Source organism: Triticum aestivum, chromosome 3A (genome assembly GCF_018294505.1).
Source record: "Triticum aestivum cultivar Chinese Spring chromosome 3A, IWGSC CS RefSeq v2.1, whole genome shotgun sequence".
Taxonomy (NCBI): domain Eukaryota; kingdom Viridiplantae; phylum Streptophyta; class Magnoliopsida; order Poales; family Poaceae; genus Triticum; species Triticum aestivum.
In genome coordinates this window covers 690,912,184-690,927,326 of record NC_057800.1, presented here as the reverse complement: position 1 = coordinate 690,927,326, position 15,143 = coordinate 690,912,184, and the positions used below count along the sequence as shown (strand labels likewise).

At 46.5% G+C, this 15,143-nt stretch overlaps 1 protein-coding gene across 1 annotated transcript; it reads right to left on the bottom strand.

Moving 5' to 3' along the window:
* Positions 1–2,650: 2,650 nt before the first annotated feature.
* Positions 2,651–5,005, bottom strand: LOC123059150 (laccase-19-like). Its single transcript, XM_044481788.1, has 2 exons — positions 4,849–5,005; positions 2,651–4,591 (listed from the first exon to the last, which is right to left on the bottom strand). The coding sequence occupies exons 1-2, from the start codon at positions 4,951–4,953 to the stop codon at positions 2,927–2,929; spliced, it is 1,770 nt and encodes a 589-aa protein (XP_044337723.1). The 5' UTR covers positions 4,954–5,005; the 3' UTR covers positions 2,651–2,926.
* Between the last annotated feature and the right edge of the window lie 10,138 nt (positions 5,006–15,143).

Below are 15,143 nucleotides of genomic sequence, written 5' to 3'. Positions count from 1 at the left end.
GGGAGTAGGACGCCCCCCCCCCCCCCAATCCTAGTTGGACTAGGATTCCCCGAGGGGGAAAGAGAGAGAGGGGGGCCGGCCACCTCTCCTAGTCCTAATAGGACTAGGGGAGGGGGGAGGCGCGCGGCCATCTTGGGCTGCCCCTTTCTCCTTTCCACTAAAGCCCATTAAGGCCCATATGGCTCCCGGGGGGGTTCCGGTAACCTCCCGGTACTCCGGTAAAATCCCGATTTCACCCGGAACACTTCCGATGTCCAAATATAGGCTTCCAATATATCAATCTTTATGTCTCGACCATTTCAAGACTCCTCGTCATGTCCGTGATCACATCCGGGACTCCGAACTAACTTCGGTACATCAAAATGCATAAACTCATAATAACTGTCATCGTAACGTTAAGCGTGCGGACCCTACGGTTCGAGAATAATGTAGACATGACTGAGACACATCTCCGGTCAATAACCAATAGCGGGACCTGGATGCCCACATTGGCTCCTACATATTCAACGAAGATCTTTATCGGTTAGACCGCATAACAACATACGTTGTTCCCTTTGTCATCGGTATGTTACTTGCCCGAGATTCGATCGTCGGTATCCAATACCTAGTTCAATCTCGTTACCGGCAAGTCTCTTTACTTGTTCCGTAATACATCATCCCGCAACTAACTCATTAGTTGCAATGCTTGCAAGGCTTATGTGATGTGCATTACCGAGAGGGCCCAGAGATACCGCTTCGACAATCGGAGTGACAAATCCTATTCTCGAAATACGCCAACCCAACATCTACCATTGGAGACACCTGTAGAGCTCCTTTATAATCACCCAGTTGCGTTGTGACGTTTGGTAGCACACAAAGTGTTCCTCCGGCAAACGGGAGTTGCATAATCTCATAGTCATAGGAACATGTATAAGTCATGAAGAAAGCAATAGCAACATACTAAACGATCGGGTGCTAAGCTAATGGAATGGGTCATGTCAATCATATCATTCAACTAATGATGTGACCTCGTTAATCAAATAACAACACTTTGTTCATGGTTAGGAAACATAACCATCTTTGATTAATGAGCTAGTCAAGTAGAGGCATACTAGTGACACTAAGTTTGTCTATGTATTCACACATGTATTATGTTTCCGGTTAATACAATTCTAGCATGAATAATAAACATTTATCATGATATAAGGAAATAAATAATAACTTCACTATTGCCTCTAGGGCATATTTCCTTCACGGTTGGCCAAGAGAGGATGGCCAAACTGCGAACCTTGCCCGCTCTACAAAAGGGGCATGAATCTATTGAGCACCTACTCGTCAAGTGTCAATATTCTTTGAGGCTCTGGGCTTTGGACAAAGATTGACTCAATCTTATCGACTTTTGATACTTCCGTGTGGGCAACCTCTCCAACCATCAAAGATTGGTCGGTTGAGATGACTTGTGCCGAAAGGATCCATAAAGGGCAATGCCTACTCTCATCATGCTTGTTAGTAAGATGGTTTTGGATGAGAGGAACACATGAGTGTCCCGGAGCAATGCCACCCCTCCGTTTATTCTCCTACAAGCCATCGAGAAAGAGGCAAGGCTTTGGGCCATTGCGAGCACGAAACATTTTCAGTTAATTTGCTGGGAGAATAGTATTATTGTATTTTTGCTTGTTCCCTGGCATTGGGTTCATGTAACTTTTGTCCAGCTCCTTCTTATTTAATGAATGAGGCAAATCATTTGCCTCAGTTTCAAACAAAACTATTTCAACACATAAAATTCACATCCACTGTTTACAAAACCCAAATGATAAGTACCATACATGTGGTACGAAGCAATCGGGTCCTAACGTTTTTTACAACTAAAATTGTCATCCAAAAAGAAAAAAACAAACCCATAAAAAACTGAAACTTACCATCCGAAAGTAAGTTGCCATGCTTGACAACAAAAGTTGACATCCTCATGTCACTAAACTTGCCATAAAAAACGTTCGCAGTTGCCATGTATCCGTGCCACACATGTGCCACTTATTGGGTCCTTATAAAAATATGTGTACCGACCAATGCAACCCCACTTGTAGAGGTATATCACTTTTCCTATTTATGAACCCATTACAGAGTTTTGGCGAGGGCTATGCGATGGAAAGCACAAATGATACACTTACGAAAACAATCTACGGAAACACCCTACGGACTCCATCTCCACCAATTTCCTCCCCCCTAATTTTCACTTGGGCCTCCTCCCTCTTCTTAATTTCCAATCATGCATTGCCCCATCGGTCTGTAGCTTCAATTTCGTAGAAAGTTGTCCGTAAGTCTAGCATCGTTGCGATGAAAGTACCCTCTATACATGACCATGTTTGCGAAACATGGGCAGATCAGCGGCCCACAAAGTGCGGGTGCGGTGGCTGCTTGCTCCACACCCCCACCAAATTTTGTGATCCAACCAAAAGAGTCAAAATGCATCAAGATTCTCATTTTACTTGTCAAAATTTATGATATATTCAAAAGATATATACATCAGCCGTATTTAGTTATCCTTTTGGTTTGCAGTATGATTTGGGACAATTGGATTTAGATCAAACGATCTAGGGAGGTTTGACGCACTTACTACCAACACTGATGTGGTTTCCAACCATTAATCTGATGCGAATAAAAAGGGATCATCTAAATACAGGATTTTGTTTATGATATCAGCCAGTTCGTATACCTCTCTTTAAAACTGAACCCTAGCTACTGGACCAACTTACAGTTCACACATTACAATGGAGAAATAAATTAAAAAATAATATCAACTTTTACAATAAGAATCATCCGGCAATACAATGAAGGATCCATGCAAATCCTTGCCTGCATCTTCAGTGTTTTTATTTTGCACTAATAATAATTATATAAGTTCAGGGCCCAACTTCTACACACACGTCCTTACCCAGATTAATTAGCTCTATGGCTGAGTGAGGCCATTGGCGCCACACCTCTTGAATTCCGGCGGCGGCGGGGGCAGGCTGGTCTCCGACGTTGGCCCGTTCTCCACGATGAACGCCGTCGCCATACCCATGATGATGTGGAACTCAAAGTGGCAATGGAGGTACCACATCCCGGGGTTGTCGGTGACGAAGCGCACAACAGCCCAGCCGGTCCTGGGCACATGCACCGTGTTCCTCAGCTGTGGGTTGTGGTAGTTGAATTTCTTGGGGTCCGTCTTGGGATTGTAGTTGCCGAGCCCCGTGGCGAGGACGAAGAAGTCGTAGCCGTGGAGGTGCATGGGGTTGGAGTCGCTCTGCAGCAGCGCCGTGCTCTGGAAGATGATCTCCACCGAGGTGTTGTACCGGAACCTCCGTAGCTTGGTCGCCTTGGACGTCGGCTCCAGCGCCTCCTCCAGCGGCCCCGGCGGGATGAGGGAGCGGTCGGTGTAGTTGTACGGGTGCGGCGGATGGTCGGGGAGGTCCTCCGTGTACACGCCACTTGTCCGTTTGTCGTAGTACCTCTCAAGGAGTGATGTGTTCGTCGGGTGGCGGAAGGACACGTTGTTCATGGTGGCCACTACGATGGTCTCGGGACTCCGGCGACGCTGGCATGTCTTGTTGGTGTCGCGACAGATGGAGCCGAGGCCGAGCGTGAAGAAGAGCCGCTCGTCGACGTGCATGGGAACGCGGTGGCGGTCCGGGTGGGCGAGGCCGGTGAGGTTGCTGTGGAAGTAGTAGGACGGCATGGTGTTGTGCTGGCTGGGCATGAGCGGCGTCGGCACCTGCAGCCCGTTGTTGTTGTGGGAGGATCCGGCGTAGCGGATGAGGCCGCGGGAAACGAACCCCGGGATCTGCGGGTCAGGCTCCGGCGGCTGGTTTGCGAGCGCCACCATATGGTAGTGCGCGGGCAGGCCGTCAGCGGCCATGAGCACGTCGATGGCCTCCCCTGGAGCAACTGTCACCATGTCCGTCTTGTACGGCGTCAGGTAGTATCCGTCGGCACCCACCACGGTGAACGTGTGCCCAGCAACCTTGAAGTAGTACTCGGAGAAGAGCGCCGTGTTCACGATCCGCAACAGGTATGTCTTCCCGCGCACCACGTCGAGGACGAAGCTCTCCTCCGGCTTGCCAGAGCAATTGCTGAGGTCGCCCAGCTTGCCGTTGATGGTCGCCGACAGCGGATTGTCGTCGAAGTTACCATCATGCATCCTCCTGTCTAGCTCGACGAGGTCGAGCTGCCACCACTCGCCGATGATGATGGGCACGTCCTTGGCGGGCGTCGGGAACGGGTACATCCCTCCCTTGGGACGGATGATGAAGGCGCCGGCGACGGTGGCGCGGAGGCAGGTGACGTGGGCGTGCCACCATAGCGTGCCGACCTGGCCAGTGACGTTGAAGTGGTACACATGGTCGCCGCCAGGAGGGATGGGGCATTCGGTGACGAAGCCGGCGCCGTCGGACCAGCAACTCCTCATCTGCCGGACACCGTGCCAGTGGATGGTGAGCCCGTGAGGGAGACGGTTGATGACATGGACAACAACCGTGTCGCCGTCGGTGATGTCGATGGTGGGGCCCGGCAGCTGCCCATTCACCACGTAAATCTTGGTGGTGTTGCACAGGTGCGTCTGGTTCATCTCGTGCACCTGAACATCATTAAGCAAATACGTAACTGATTGGTCAACAGTCAACTAATTAAGAGGTTAAAGATGGTGACAGTTCATAAAAAACCACACACAAACTGAAACTAGTTTTGTTTGTTTGTTTTCATGATGCACATCCAGCCTAAGATTTATGCGCAAAGCAAGTTTACTTTCGTCACGACCTTCGGAAGTAAACCTACCGAGAAGTGATCAAGAAGATGCATTAATGAACTAGATACATAGATCGATATTGTACTCACGACAAAGGTGTGTTCCACGACGGCGGCCTCACCGCCGGCCGCCGCCGCCAGAGCCGCAAGGACCAAGGCGCAGAACATGGTCGCCGCAATGGAGAGCTTCTCCATGCTTGTGTTCCTCTGCAAACTAAGTGCTATATATGCCACTCTCGATCGGTACTTAACTCGCTGCTCAATGGAAGGGTGGTATGCTAGGCCTGTACCGTGGCCTATATATACACCCGAGGGACTAGGCGTCGGAATCCTACGGGCGTTTGCAATCGTTGACTTGAGCAGGCTAATCAAACCAAGCGACATGAGCCGCCATGTTGATATCATGGGCCACGTACGCAAGCACAGTAGAATTCGTACGTCGCCACCTAGTGGCACATGCGTGCAGCTTGCATTGCATGGCTATTAGCTTGCTAGGCCGGCTAGAGGCGAGGCTTCATGGAAAGACCGTGATGTGAAGGGAGAGGGAGATTACAGATTAGCATCATTGGCACGTAGAATACCTTTAGTTGTTGCGCTGGTAAATGACCACCTAACCTTTCTCCTTGAGAGGTTAATTACTTGATAATCCAATTCAGACAATGACAAGTCAAAAGCGGCTATGTAACTAAGCTAGAGCTTAGGCCACGAGACTTCCAAGCGGCGTAAGAAAGTGCGGTGGGTACCGAGTTAACGCGGGATCAAAAGACGTTCATGACATCAAATCACGTACTCTCGCCATCTTCAAAAAGATGCTATAACTTTTACCTCAAGTCAAATAGTGCAAAGTTTGATCAAACTTGTAGGAAAACCTTCCAATAGCTACAATACCAAATACATATTGTATGAAATTTTTTGATTTCTGAGTTATTTCTGTATTTAATGATATAACCTAATATTATACTTCCTCTCTGAAAAAATAGAAAATCGTTTAGATCACTATATTAGTGATCTAACTCTGATCGAAGTTGTGTCATTTGACTCGGGACAAATTTATAGGAATATCTTTTAGAGCGGAAGGGAGTACTATTTGTAGGTAACCTAGTTATCCGTCCACGAACGGGCACCGGCACGGTAGGCACGTAGCTGTTAGCCGCAAGACTTAGGTTACGCAAAGTGCAAATTAATAGTGTTTTTTTATGGTACATTATACTACCCAACATAACATGTAGTATTAAATTGATTCAATGATTAAAAAAATGATCTCTCAGATTTTTTTCTCAAGCGCTATCCGGCAGTGCGCCGTCTGTTGGCAATGGAGATTGCTTGGGCAAGAAAGTGCGGAGGGAGCTACCAATGGCCGGCTAGTATAGGACGCGTGGGGCCGGCACAAGGTGGACTACATGCGGCGAACCGCGCAAGGCAGGCCTGCGGCAGGCTGGCCATGGCCAGCCGCAGTGGCGGTGCCAGGAATTCATCATGTGTGGTCAATTCAAACTTGTGTAGTCATATGTATGTATTTATGATTTTTTCTGTATGATATATACTTATTATATGTTGTTTTTGCCAAAAAGCTGTGTAGTCATTTGACTACACAGCCCATGAATGGCTTCGCCACTGGCCAGCCGCCGGCTGCAAACGCTACCCGCGTGCAGGATAGCTGCTGATGGCGACGGGATGGCCAAACTGAACGCTCATGACTAACAGAACTGCCTGTGGGATTGATTAATTGAGAGCTACCTAAAATACCCCTAACGACTCATCTGGGTCATTAAACCACAAAAATAAGGCCCAAATTTAGCTGATGTACCATAAAAGGTATCGCTCCTTATGAGTAAACCAAAATAAATTGATTTCTTCAAACCACAGTAGTAGTAGCAAAGACTCTGTTGACCAACCTCTAGCAACCCAGCATCAGTCAGAGTCTGACTTACGATGTTTCATTGGGTAACAGATGCTCCACGGCGGAGGAAGTTTGACGCTGCACGCAAGGCGTAGTATTTTACTGATTTGAATATGATGTTGCCCTTTGTAATGCATGACCCGGCGGTCATTCTTGCCGGTTAATTTTGAACTTTAACCTGGTACAATATTAATTAGTCTCTCCGATCCATAAGTAAACCAAAAGAAACATACCAATCGACATGACCGCCGGGTCATTGAGAAACAGTATAACTAGGCTAGCTACAAGCCTCCACAACGATTTGACTGTCTCGCGGCCGTCGGATCCTCGAACCTACGATCCAGATCAAATTCGGGCGTCATTCCTCGCCTGCGCGCGTCTCGCGTCGTCTCGCGGGCCGCTGCTCCGCGGAGCGACCTCCTCTTTCTGTCCGTAATTGGGCCGGCCCACTTGTTCCCACTCCCACGCTAACAGCCCAGGTTGCCCAGGCCCCCGAACGAACAGTTCCTCCTCGTCGCCGTCCTTCCTCCTCGCGATGCGGCGGCGTTACTCCCTCCTCGATGCGCCGCCGTCCTTCCTCCGCGTTGCGCCCTGCTGTCGGCGATCTTCTGCTGCGCATATTCATCCACGTAGGTGCCAGAGTCGATCGAGGGTATCCAGCACGGGATGCGGGCCAGAGTCGATGGAGAGGATCCTGCACTTGGGGGCCGGTCCATTCAGCCGGTGGGCGATAATGGAGATCGGTGCCCACGGCTAGCCGGAGGTGGCCGCGCCTCGTGGCTAAGATCGCGGACGAAGGACGGATGGAGGTTGTGGCGGCTCTCTGCGGACCACCGTCATGGAGAGGCTTCACCAGCGGAAAGATGCATGGAAAGGCAGAGGTAGTAACTGTCAAGGGATTTGGTGATCGCCTGATGCAATACGATCAGGTCATCAGGGAAGTTAATCAGGTCTTCCTTTCCTCGGTTTTACGTACTATATATGGCCAATCAATTGTCGCCCAAAGCAAATTACGGGTGGGACTGAGTAGTCAATTTTCAGTTATTGTTTTTATCTGAAATTTTTAGAGATTGTTTGTTTAATAGTGGGTAGTAATATACCTCGGGTATTTGGCTATCGATTTACTATGTAGTCACTTGACTACTACTCCCTCTGTTCCTAAATATAAGTCTTTGTAGAAATTTTACTATGAACCACATACAAATGTATATAGATGCATTTTAGAGTGTAGTTCATTCATTTTACTCCGTATGTGGTCCATAGTGAAATGTCTCCAAAAATTTATATTTAGGAACCGAGGAAGTAGGTTCGAGCTGGAACAGGCTTCACCAAACCACTGATGGTGAGAGGACGAGGACCGGAGGATGGGAAGACGAGTGGAGCTGGAACAGGCATAAACGCCATGGCGTGCCTGACCTTAGGTTGATCCTCTCTTTTACAGGACTTTCCCAGCCATGGCGTGCCCGTTCCCTCTATTGGTGGAACCGGCGAGGACTTCACATCGGCCTTCTATAGGTTCAATCTTTGTTTGTATCTGCAACGTACATTTACATGTTGCATTGCAAATATTTGATAATTTGCTCTCCGGAGGGTTGCAAAGCGATGTGAGGAGGTTACTGGTCGTTATTACCATTAACATGCATCTGTATATACTGTAGTGTTTGTCAGATGATACATATTCTTAACTGTTTTATTGATTAAATGAAAAAATGCCGCTAGCAATGGTTAATTGGTGGACAAAAGAATCATATTATGTGGTAAAACTGACATGCTAACGATTTTCCACATTTTCTAATATGTTGATTACACCATCACCTATTTTGGGTTGTGATCTCGCTTTCAACTTAAAATTTACCTCCTATATTTTCATTATTAAGGTGTTCTAAGTGCTGCAAAAGTTATAAATTATCCTTTTAGTTGTTGATACCAATTTTTAATTTCTAATGCATGCATAAGACTGAATTTGAAAAATAAATAGTGCATTGATCCCTTATTCAATATGTGTTCTACAATGATTCATTATTTTAGCCTTGCTCATAATACATCTACTTGAGATTCTTCTAAGTGCCTTATACGAGTACTTTATTAAACTTTCTACTGTTGATGCCATCAAAATGAAGATGAAACATGTGTTGTTGTTCTGCTTAGAAAACCTTCACCTTAGCCAAAGATGATGGCCATCCATGTGTATGTGTGTGCTAAGTTTTAGTTGTGATAATGCATCGATCCCTCTACAATTTTTCATTATTTTAGCCTTGCTCATAATACATCTAGTACTTGAGATTCTTCTGAGTGCCTTATACGAGTACTTTATTAAATTTGCTACTGTTAATGCTATCAAAATGAAGGTAAAACATGTGTTGTTGTTCTGCTAAGAAAATCTTCACCTTGGACAGAGAAGATGGCCATCCATGTGTATGTGTGTGTTAATTTTTAGTTGTGATATTGCAGGTGCATGATGCTGATATACCAAGGTTCTTATTTTCATTTCATTTCAATACAACAAGATATCCTATGGATGTTTTCCCGTTCCTATTTGCAGTTTAATCTTTTGCTACTTGAAGGCGAGCAGAGGGAAGGCATCTCATTTCAAGTTCCAGATGACTCCTGTTATGTATTATATTGTGATGTAACCGCATCCCGTTTACAGCTGGCTGGAATCAAATATGCATATAGACACTTGACTTCTTCTATAGCTATGTTCAGTCAACGAAGCAGGATATGATGCACCAAAGCTCTGCTTTTGAGGTACACCCTTATAATTTTATGGACTCCAAGGAATTACAGAGTGATAATACTCTACAAGAATTCTTAGATAACTCAGCATTTCAATTCTTGAAAAGTTGAATTTTGTGCAAGTTTAAGCAACTTATTTCGTATTTAACATCAATATTCAATGCCATCATATATTAGTGAAATTTCCTACCATTGTAGTTGAAAATAGACGGGTGCGGCAACGCGCGCCATCAATGATCTAGTGCATTGTAAAGGGCAACATCGTTTGAAGATAAGGTATGTGCAAAAGAAAAGAAACATGTTGAAAGCACTCCTGGATTTCTCGATCGACTCGACGATACAACTGGATCATTGACATGCTCACAAAATAGGGGCGAATACGTCAAAAATGGTTTCTCAAAAGGAAAAGAAAAAGGTCAATGCGATGGTTGTAACTGAATGGTAGGAAGTAAAAGTCATTAGTTAAAAATTCAACGGGACCAACAAGAATTTCTGATAGACTTCGCTTCAGCTGATTACTTATTTTTCCTAAATCCTTATTCTAATAGGTATTTTTTTTTCCAAACCCTCGCCATCTTACTCTAATAGGGTCTTTATCCGACGAGTTAGCGGGTTGCAAGTCCCAATTGCCATGTTGACCGCCGTGGCCTAAATCCAATGGGTTAAAAAGATGGCTAAGAAGCCACACTATTTTTCGCGATCATTGTCTGTACCTGGAGATTTCAGATAATTACATGATTCGTATGCAAGGCCCGGGGCACCCGGCATCTATCTGACAAATTGACCCAAATTATTTAGTCCATTTAAATGCAATACACCATTCATTAATTACATCTGGGACATCGTTATGAGATGAAAATACCAAGCTTTTTCAACAAACTTTGGATTTTCTTCACTCAAAAGCAAGGGATACAAATACAATAAGCACATATCCAGCCTCTGTGGACTTCACATAACACACAACCAACACCAATAAACACCAAATAAAACACGTAAGCAAAGAGTAAAGTCTTACAAGAACAAAATTATGACTAAGCGAGGAAAAACCCCTGATCACAACAGTTATCGGTAAACTATATCAACTACTATCCGCACCAACCATCTCTTGCCACGATCAGGGCAACGAGAAGAGTTATTCAATAACAACACCTTCAGGAAGAGAACGATGCTCAAGGGCCGCCATAACCGGGACCAACTACCAAAGATCAGATTATAGATTTTGACTGTGACGAACAAGTCTAAGCAATGCCTTCAACAATGTAATGACAGAAAGCCATCGGTATTGCCAGGTATAACTTTCTCGGGAGCAACCCAGGATTTTCTCCCTGGAGCTCGAGACTGGGTAGTCGAGAAGCACCACCAAATTAGAGTCAATCTTGTGTTGTCACCACCACTTTCCGTGATCCCAAAAGTACACGCGCTATGCTGGAAATCTCATCGTCGTCGTTGCACGATCATACCCTCAACGTCGCCATCGTCCATGGATGCATCTCACCACTAAAGGCAAACTAGGAAGAGTGAGAGCCACGAAAATTTCACTAAGGAGTCTTCCGGCTGCATCCCACAACCTTGCCAGTATGAGCGGCAGACAACAACCACCGGATCTGGAAAAAAATGCCCTCACGAAGAACATTCACATCTTGAGTGGCCGGTCGGTGCCACCACAGTCAAGTCTAGAGTAGAAATACCGTAGGCAGATGGCTTCGGCCAAATGGAGGGCGCTATCCAAGCAGTGGAGGAGGCCATTCGACACCCAACCATAGTCTGCCATCACAAGGATCACCACCGACGGTGCAACACATGCCTCAGCACCACCACCGTTGGTTGTGCGGATCTGAATGGGACATGACCGCGATCATACCTCTGGCCATCTCTGACACCGTCATAGGCCTTCCACCGAGCTCCAATGGTCCGGTACAACCATCAACGATCCTTCCCTAGCCCGCGTAATAACGTCGAAATCACCTATGCCTCATACCCACGAGTGCCCCTCCACCGTGAGCATGCACCCCACCCCCGGGCCGCCGCCGTCCACATGGGCTTGGCCCGATGGAGTCCTTCAATGAAGACAAGGTGGAGGAAGAGGAGATGGGGTGTTGCTTCCGTTAGGTTTTGCGAGAAGGGAGGAAATCTCATGTGGTGGTTAGGTCTTGCCAAGCCTCACTTCGAACTCCATTTGAATTTCATGAAAACTTATAGCTAAATTTGTTTTTATTTGATCCAATGCTGGAGAGTGAATGGGAGGTAGAAACATCAAGATGCTAAATAATCCGGACTTGACAATAGGGCCGCCTATAAACCTCACGTCGTACAATTAAACATTAAGTAGTGATTTCGAACATTAAAATGTTACTCCTACGTGTTAAAGCAAAGTTGTTGCTATGTGGTTGGAAGAAATTGACATGGGAGAAGGGTTGGCACTTGCACTTTAGACAACATGTAAACTCTATCAGCTGCTTAGTTTTATCTGTCCCTGTTATAAGAAATAAGACTACTTTTCATGGGTTAAAATGTGCTCTCAATATGCAGACGCGAGTGGCAATGGAAAACAAAAATACTCCCTCGGTTGGGTTTATAAATTGTACATGAGTTCTTGCTCATTCATTTGATTAATAAAACATGCACTCACTACATGCTAGATACATCTGTTTGAGCAACATTTAAATATGGGACGGAAGGGGTATAATATACCATAAAAATTATATGATTAGAAACTACATTTGACAATGATTGTAAGGATATACTTTTATAGAATACAATACATGTTTTTCAAATAAAATAGATCTCCTGAAGACCATATCCAACTTATAAACCGATCTGGAAGAAAGTACTACCTCCTTTTCGGTTTATCAGGTCTGTGCACATCCCTGGATTGGCAATTTATAATCAATATAATTTAAGTAATACATCCTAATATTTGTATCACTAGAAAGTGTATCATCTGAAGTTGGCTAGCTAGTTAACTCGCTGCTCAATGGAAGGATGGTTCGCTAAGCCTGTGGTGTGGCCTATTTAGAGCATCTACAGACGGACTTTATAAATCCGGCCCCTAAAACACTCGTGGACACGCCCGGGCGCGTTCGCGAACACTGACCAAGCAACTCTCAAATCCTATCGTTCACATCCGTGTATCTCATATCATGTCCCTTATATCTATACTAGCATGCAACATAGATAAAAGGAACGTATATCATCACACAAACATAGAATCGGACATGCAATGCATATTCCGATCATCAAAAGATTACCGAATGATGTCCAAAAAATCGCCAAAGTTCACATAAACGACAGACAAATTTAAACTAAGTTACTAAAAACTAGAAGCTGGAGACGGAGATGGCAGAGATTCACCACTTCCTCGCCGGCCCTTGGCCCTTCCGATTGCTAGCGCAGCTGTAGGCGTCGGCGGCTGGTGGCGGATCGTTCGAGTCGTCGTCATCGGAGTCGGAGAGGATGACGAGCCCTTTAGCCACCGAACCTCCCTGTCCTGCTTCCGCTTTAGCTTCGCGAGCCGAGCCTCCTCCGCCGCCTTGCGCTCGGACTGCTCAATGGCATAAGTGACCGGTAGTAGACCCATTCGAGGAGTCACTACTAGGAAAAGGCCTGCTAGTGGCGCACCTGTTTTAGCTACTAATGGCGCACTACAGGTGCGCCACTAGCATCACGCCATTAGTAATTAATTCTAATGGCGCACCTATAGTGCGCCATTACTATGCCTATCTGTTGCGCCATTACTATCTGGCTTAGTAATGGCGCACAATATGCTTAATCTCAAGTCAAATCATACTCTGTGGTCAAACTTCCCGGAAGGTCATCCATCCTCACACTACTCCAGCCCGAGCACGCTTAACTTCGCAGTTCTATCCAACCCCAGCATCAACTCACTTCACAGGTAGTTGTTGATATATCTATCATATCAATCCTATTAAACCTTTTTGATGTCTAGGACTTTGTTCATGTTCATTAGTGTGCTGAAATTTCGAAAAAATATTTCAAACTTCCCGGTCATATTACATATCATATTTTAAAAAAAGTTCCAATTTTTTTAAACCAATTTTTTTCTGTTACTAGTGACGCACCTAGCAAATGGTGAGTTTGAATTTTTTTTTTTATTTTTCCTCTAAATCTTAAAAGCCCCATATCTTTCGTTCTGTTAGGTTTTTGGGTTTTTTTAAAGATGTTGAACGGGGTTCCCGCGGTTCAATTCGGATGTAAATTTTTGAGTAGATGATTTTTCATATAAAAAACTTTTTAATCCGAGTTCGTATGCAAAAGTTATGCCCATTTTACTAAATTCGAGAGAGATTTTGCAAATAAAGTCGAAATTCATATTTGTAAATTTTTCCAACAACTAGACCACATATCACACGGGAAACTTATTTTCTTTTATTTTTTTGACATTTCCATCATTTTTTTGACATCGTTTCTATAGCACATGTGCCCACGTCGTGCAAAAAAACTCATGATTTTATCGCGCTCCGAGTATTTAGTAATATTGAAGCCGCATCGTTACCGCAGAACGTCTACTACCGTGTCATCGCCGTCCGTGAGGGGGGGCCACGCACCGGAGACGCGTCCCGCCTCTTCAGACATGCCACCACACCACCCCGCATGTATGAGGGCCCGGTGCGACGCTCCGGTGGCATTGCTACCCCCCAGTGCCCCCGTCCCGCCTAACCCTGTAGCGTTTGACCACGGGATCTAGCCCTTTGACTTTGCACGGGCGGGCTTTGACCAGTGGACCTCCCCACCCGGTTGTGTTAGGTCAGCCCATAGGAACACTTTGGAGCAACATCCGGGCCAGATGTTGCCGTGGGCCTATGGGCTGACCTTACACAACCAGGTGGATATGTCTACTGCTCAAAGCCCGTCCATGCAAAGTCAAAGGGGTAGATCCCGTGGTCAAACACTACAGGGTTAGGCGGGACGGGGGCCCTAGGGGGGTAGCAATGCCACCGGAGCGTCGCACCGGGACCTCATACAAGCCGTGTGCCGGGTGCCTACGCCTGCCACCATGCTTATATAACCGTAGGAGGGCCACCGCAACACCTGGCGGCATTGCTACCCCCCAGGTACCCCGTCCCGTCTAACCCTGACAAAGACGACCGCCGGGTCTATCCCTTTGACTTTCGCTGGACGTAGTTTGACCGGTGGACCTTTTCACCTTGTTGTCATAGCCCAGCCATAGCTACACCCCCCAACACAGTCCCGGCACAACCCACCCCAAGATTCCCTCTGCGTCGGCCCGACGTGGCCGTTTCCCCCCTCCGGGGCACGGCGGCATCGACGCCCGTGAGGGGGGAGGGGGCACACCCCGGAGCCGCGTGCCTGCGCCTGCCACCACGTTTCCACAACCGTAGGAGGGCCCACCGCAACACCTGGCGGCATTGCTACCCCCCACAGGTACCCGGCCCGTCCCGTCTAACCTCTCCGTGACATGACGGAAGAAGGCCCGTGTGGGGGGCAATTGATATATGTTTTCTGTACATTTAAGTTAATGAAATTAGTATTGGAAAAAAATAAAAAATAATAAGAGAAAATACAAAAAATATAAAAATATTATTAGAAATCTATGACGTGGCGTAGGGCGGGGATCAATGATGTGGCAAAAACCATGGGCCAGGCCTATGCCGACGGCCTAGCCGTCGGCATAGAAATGCCACCCCACGGGACCGGCGAACGACGCGGATCGATGACGTGGCGACGCGGCGGATCGATGACCGGCGAACGCAAGAACCGGGACTAAAGG

Excerpts from the sequence above, each read along its gene's own strand:
- LOC123059150 (XM_044481788.1), bottom strand. The coding sequence starts at position 4,953 with ATGGAGAAGCTCTCCATTGCGGCGACCATGTTCTGCGCCTTGGTCCTT. Across the intron at positions 4,592-4,848 it reads TCGTGGAACACACCTTTGTC|GTGCACGAGATGAACCAGAC; the intron begins GTGAGTACAATA and ends AATGATGTTCAG.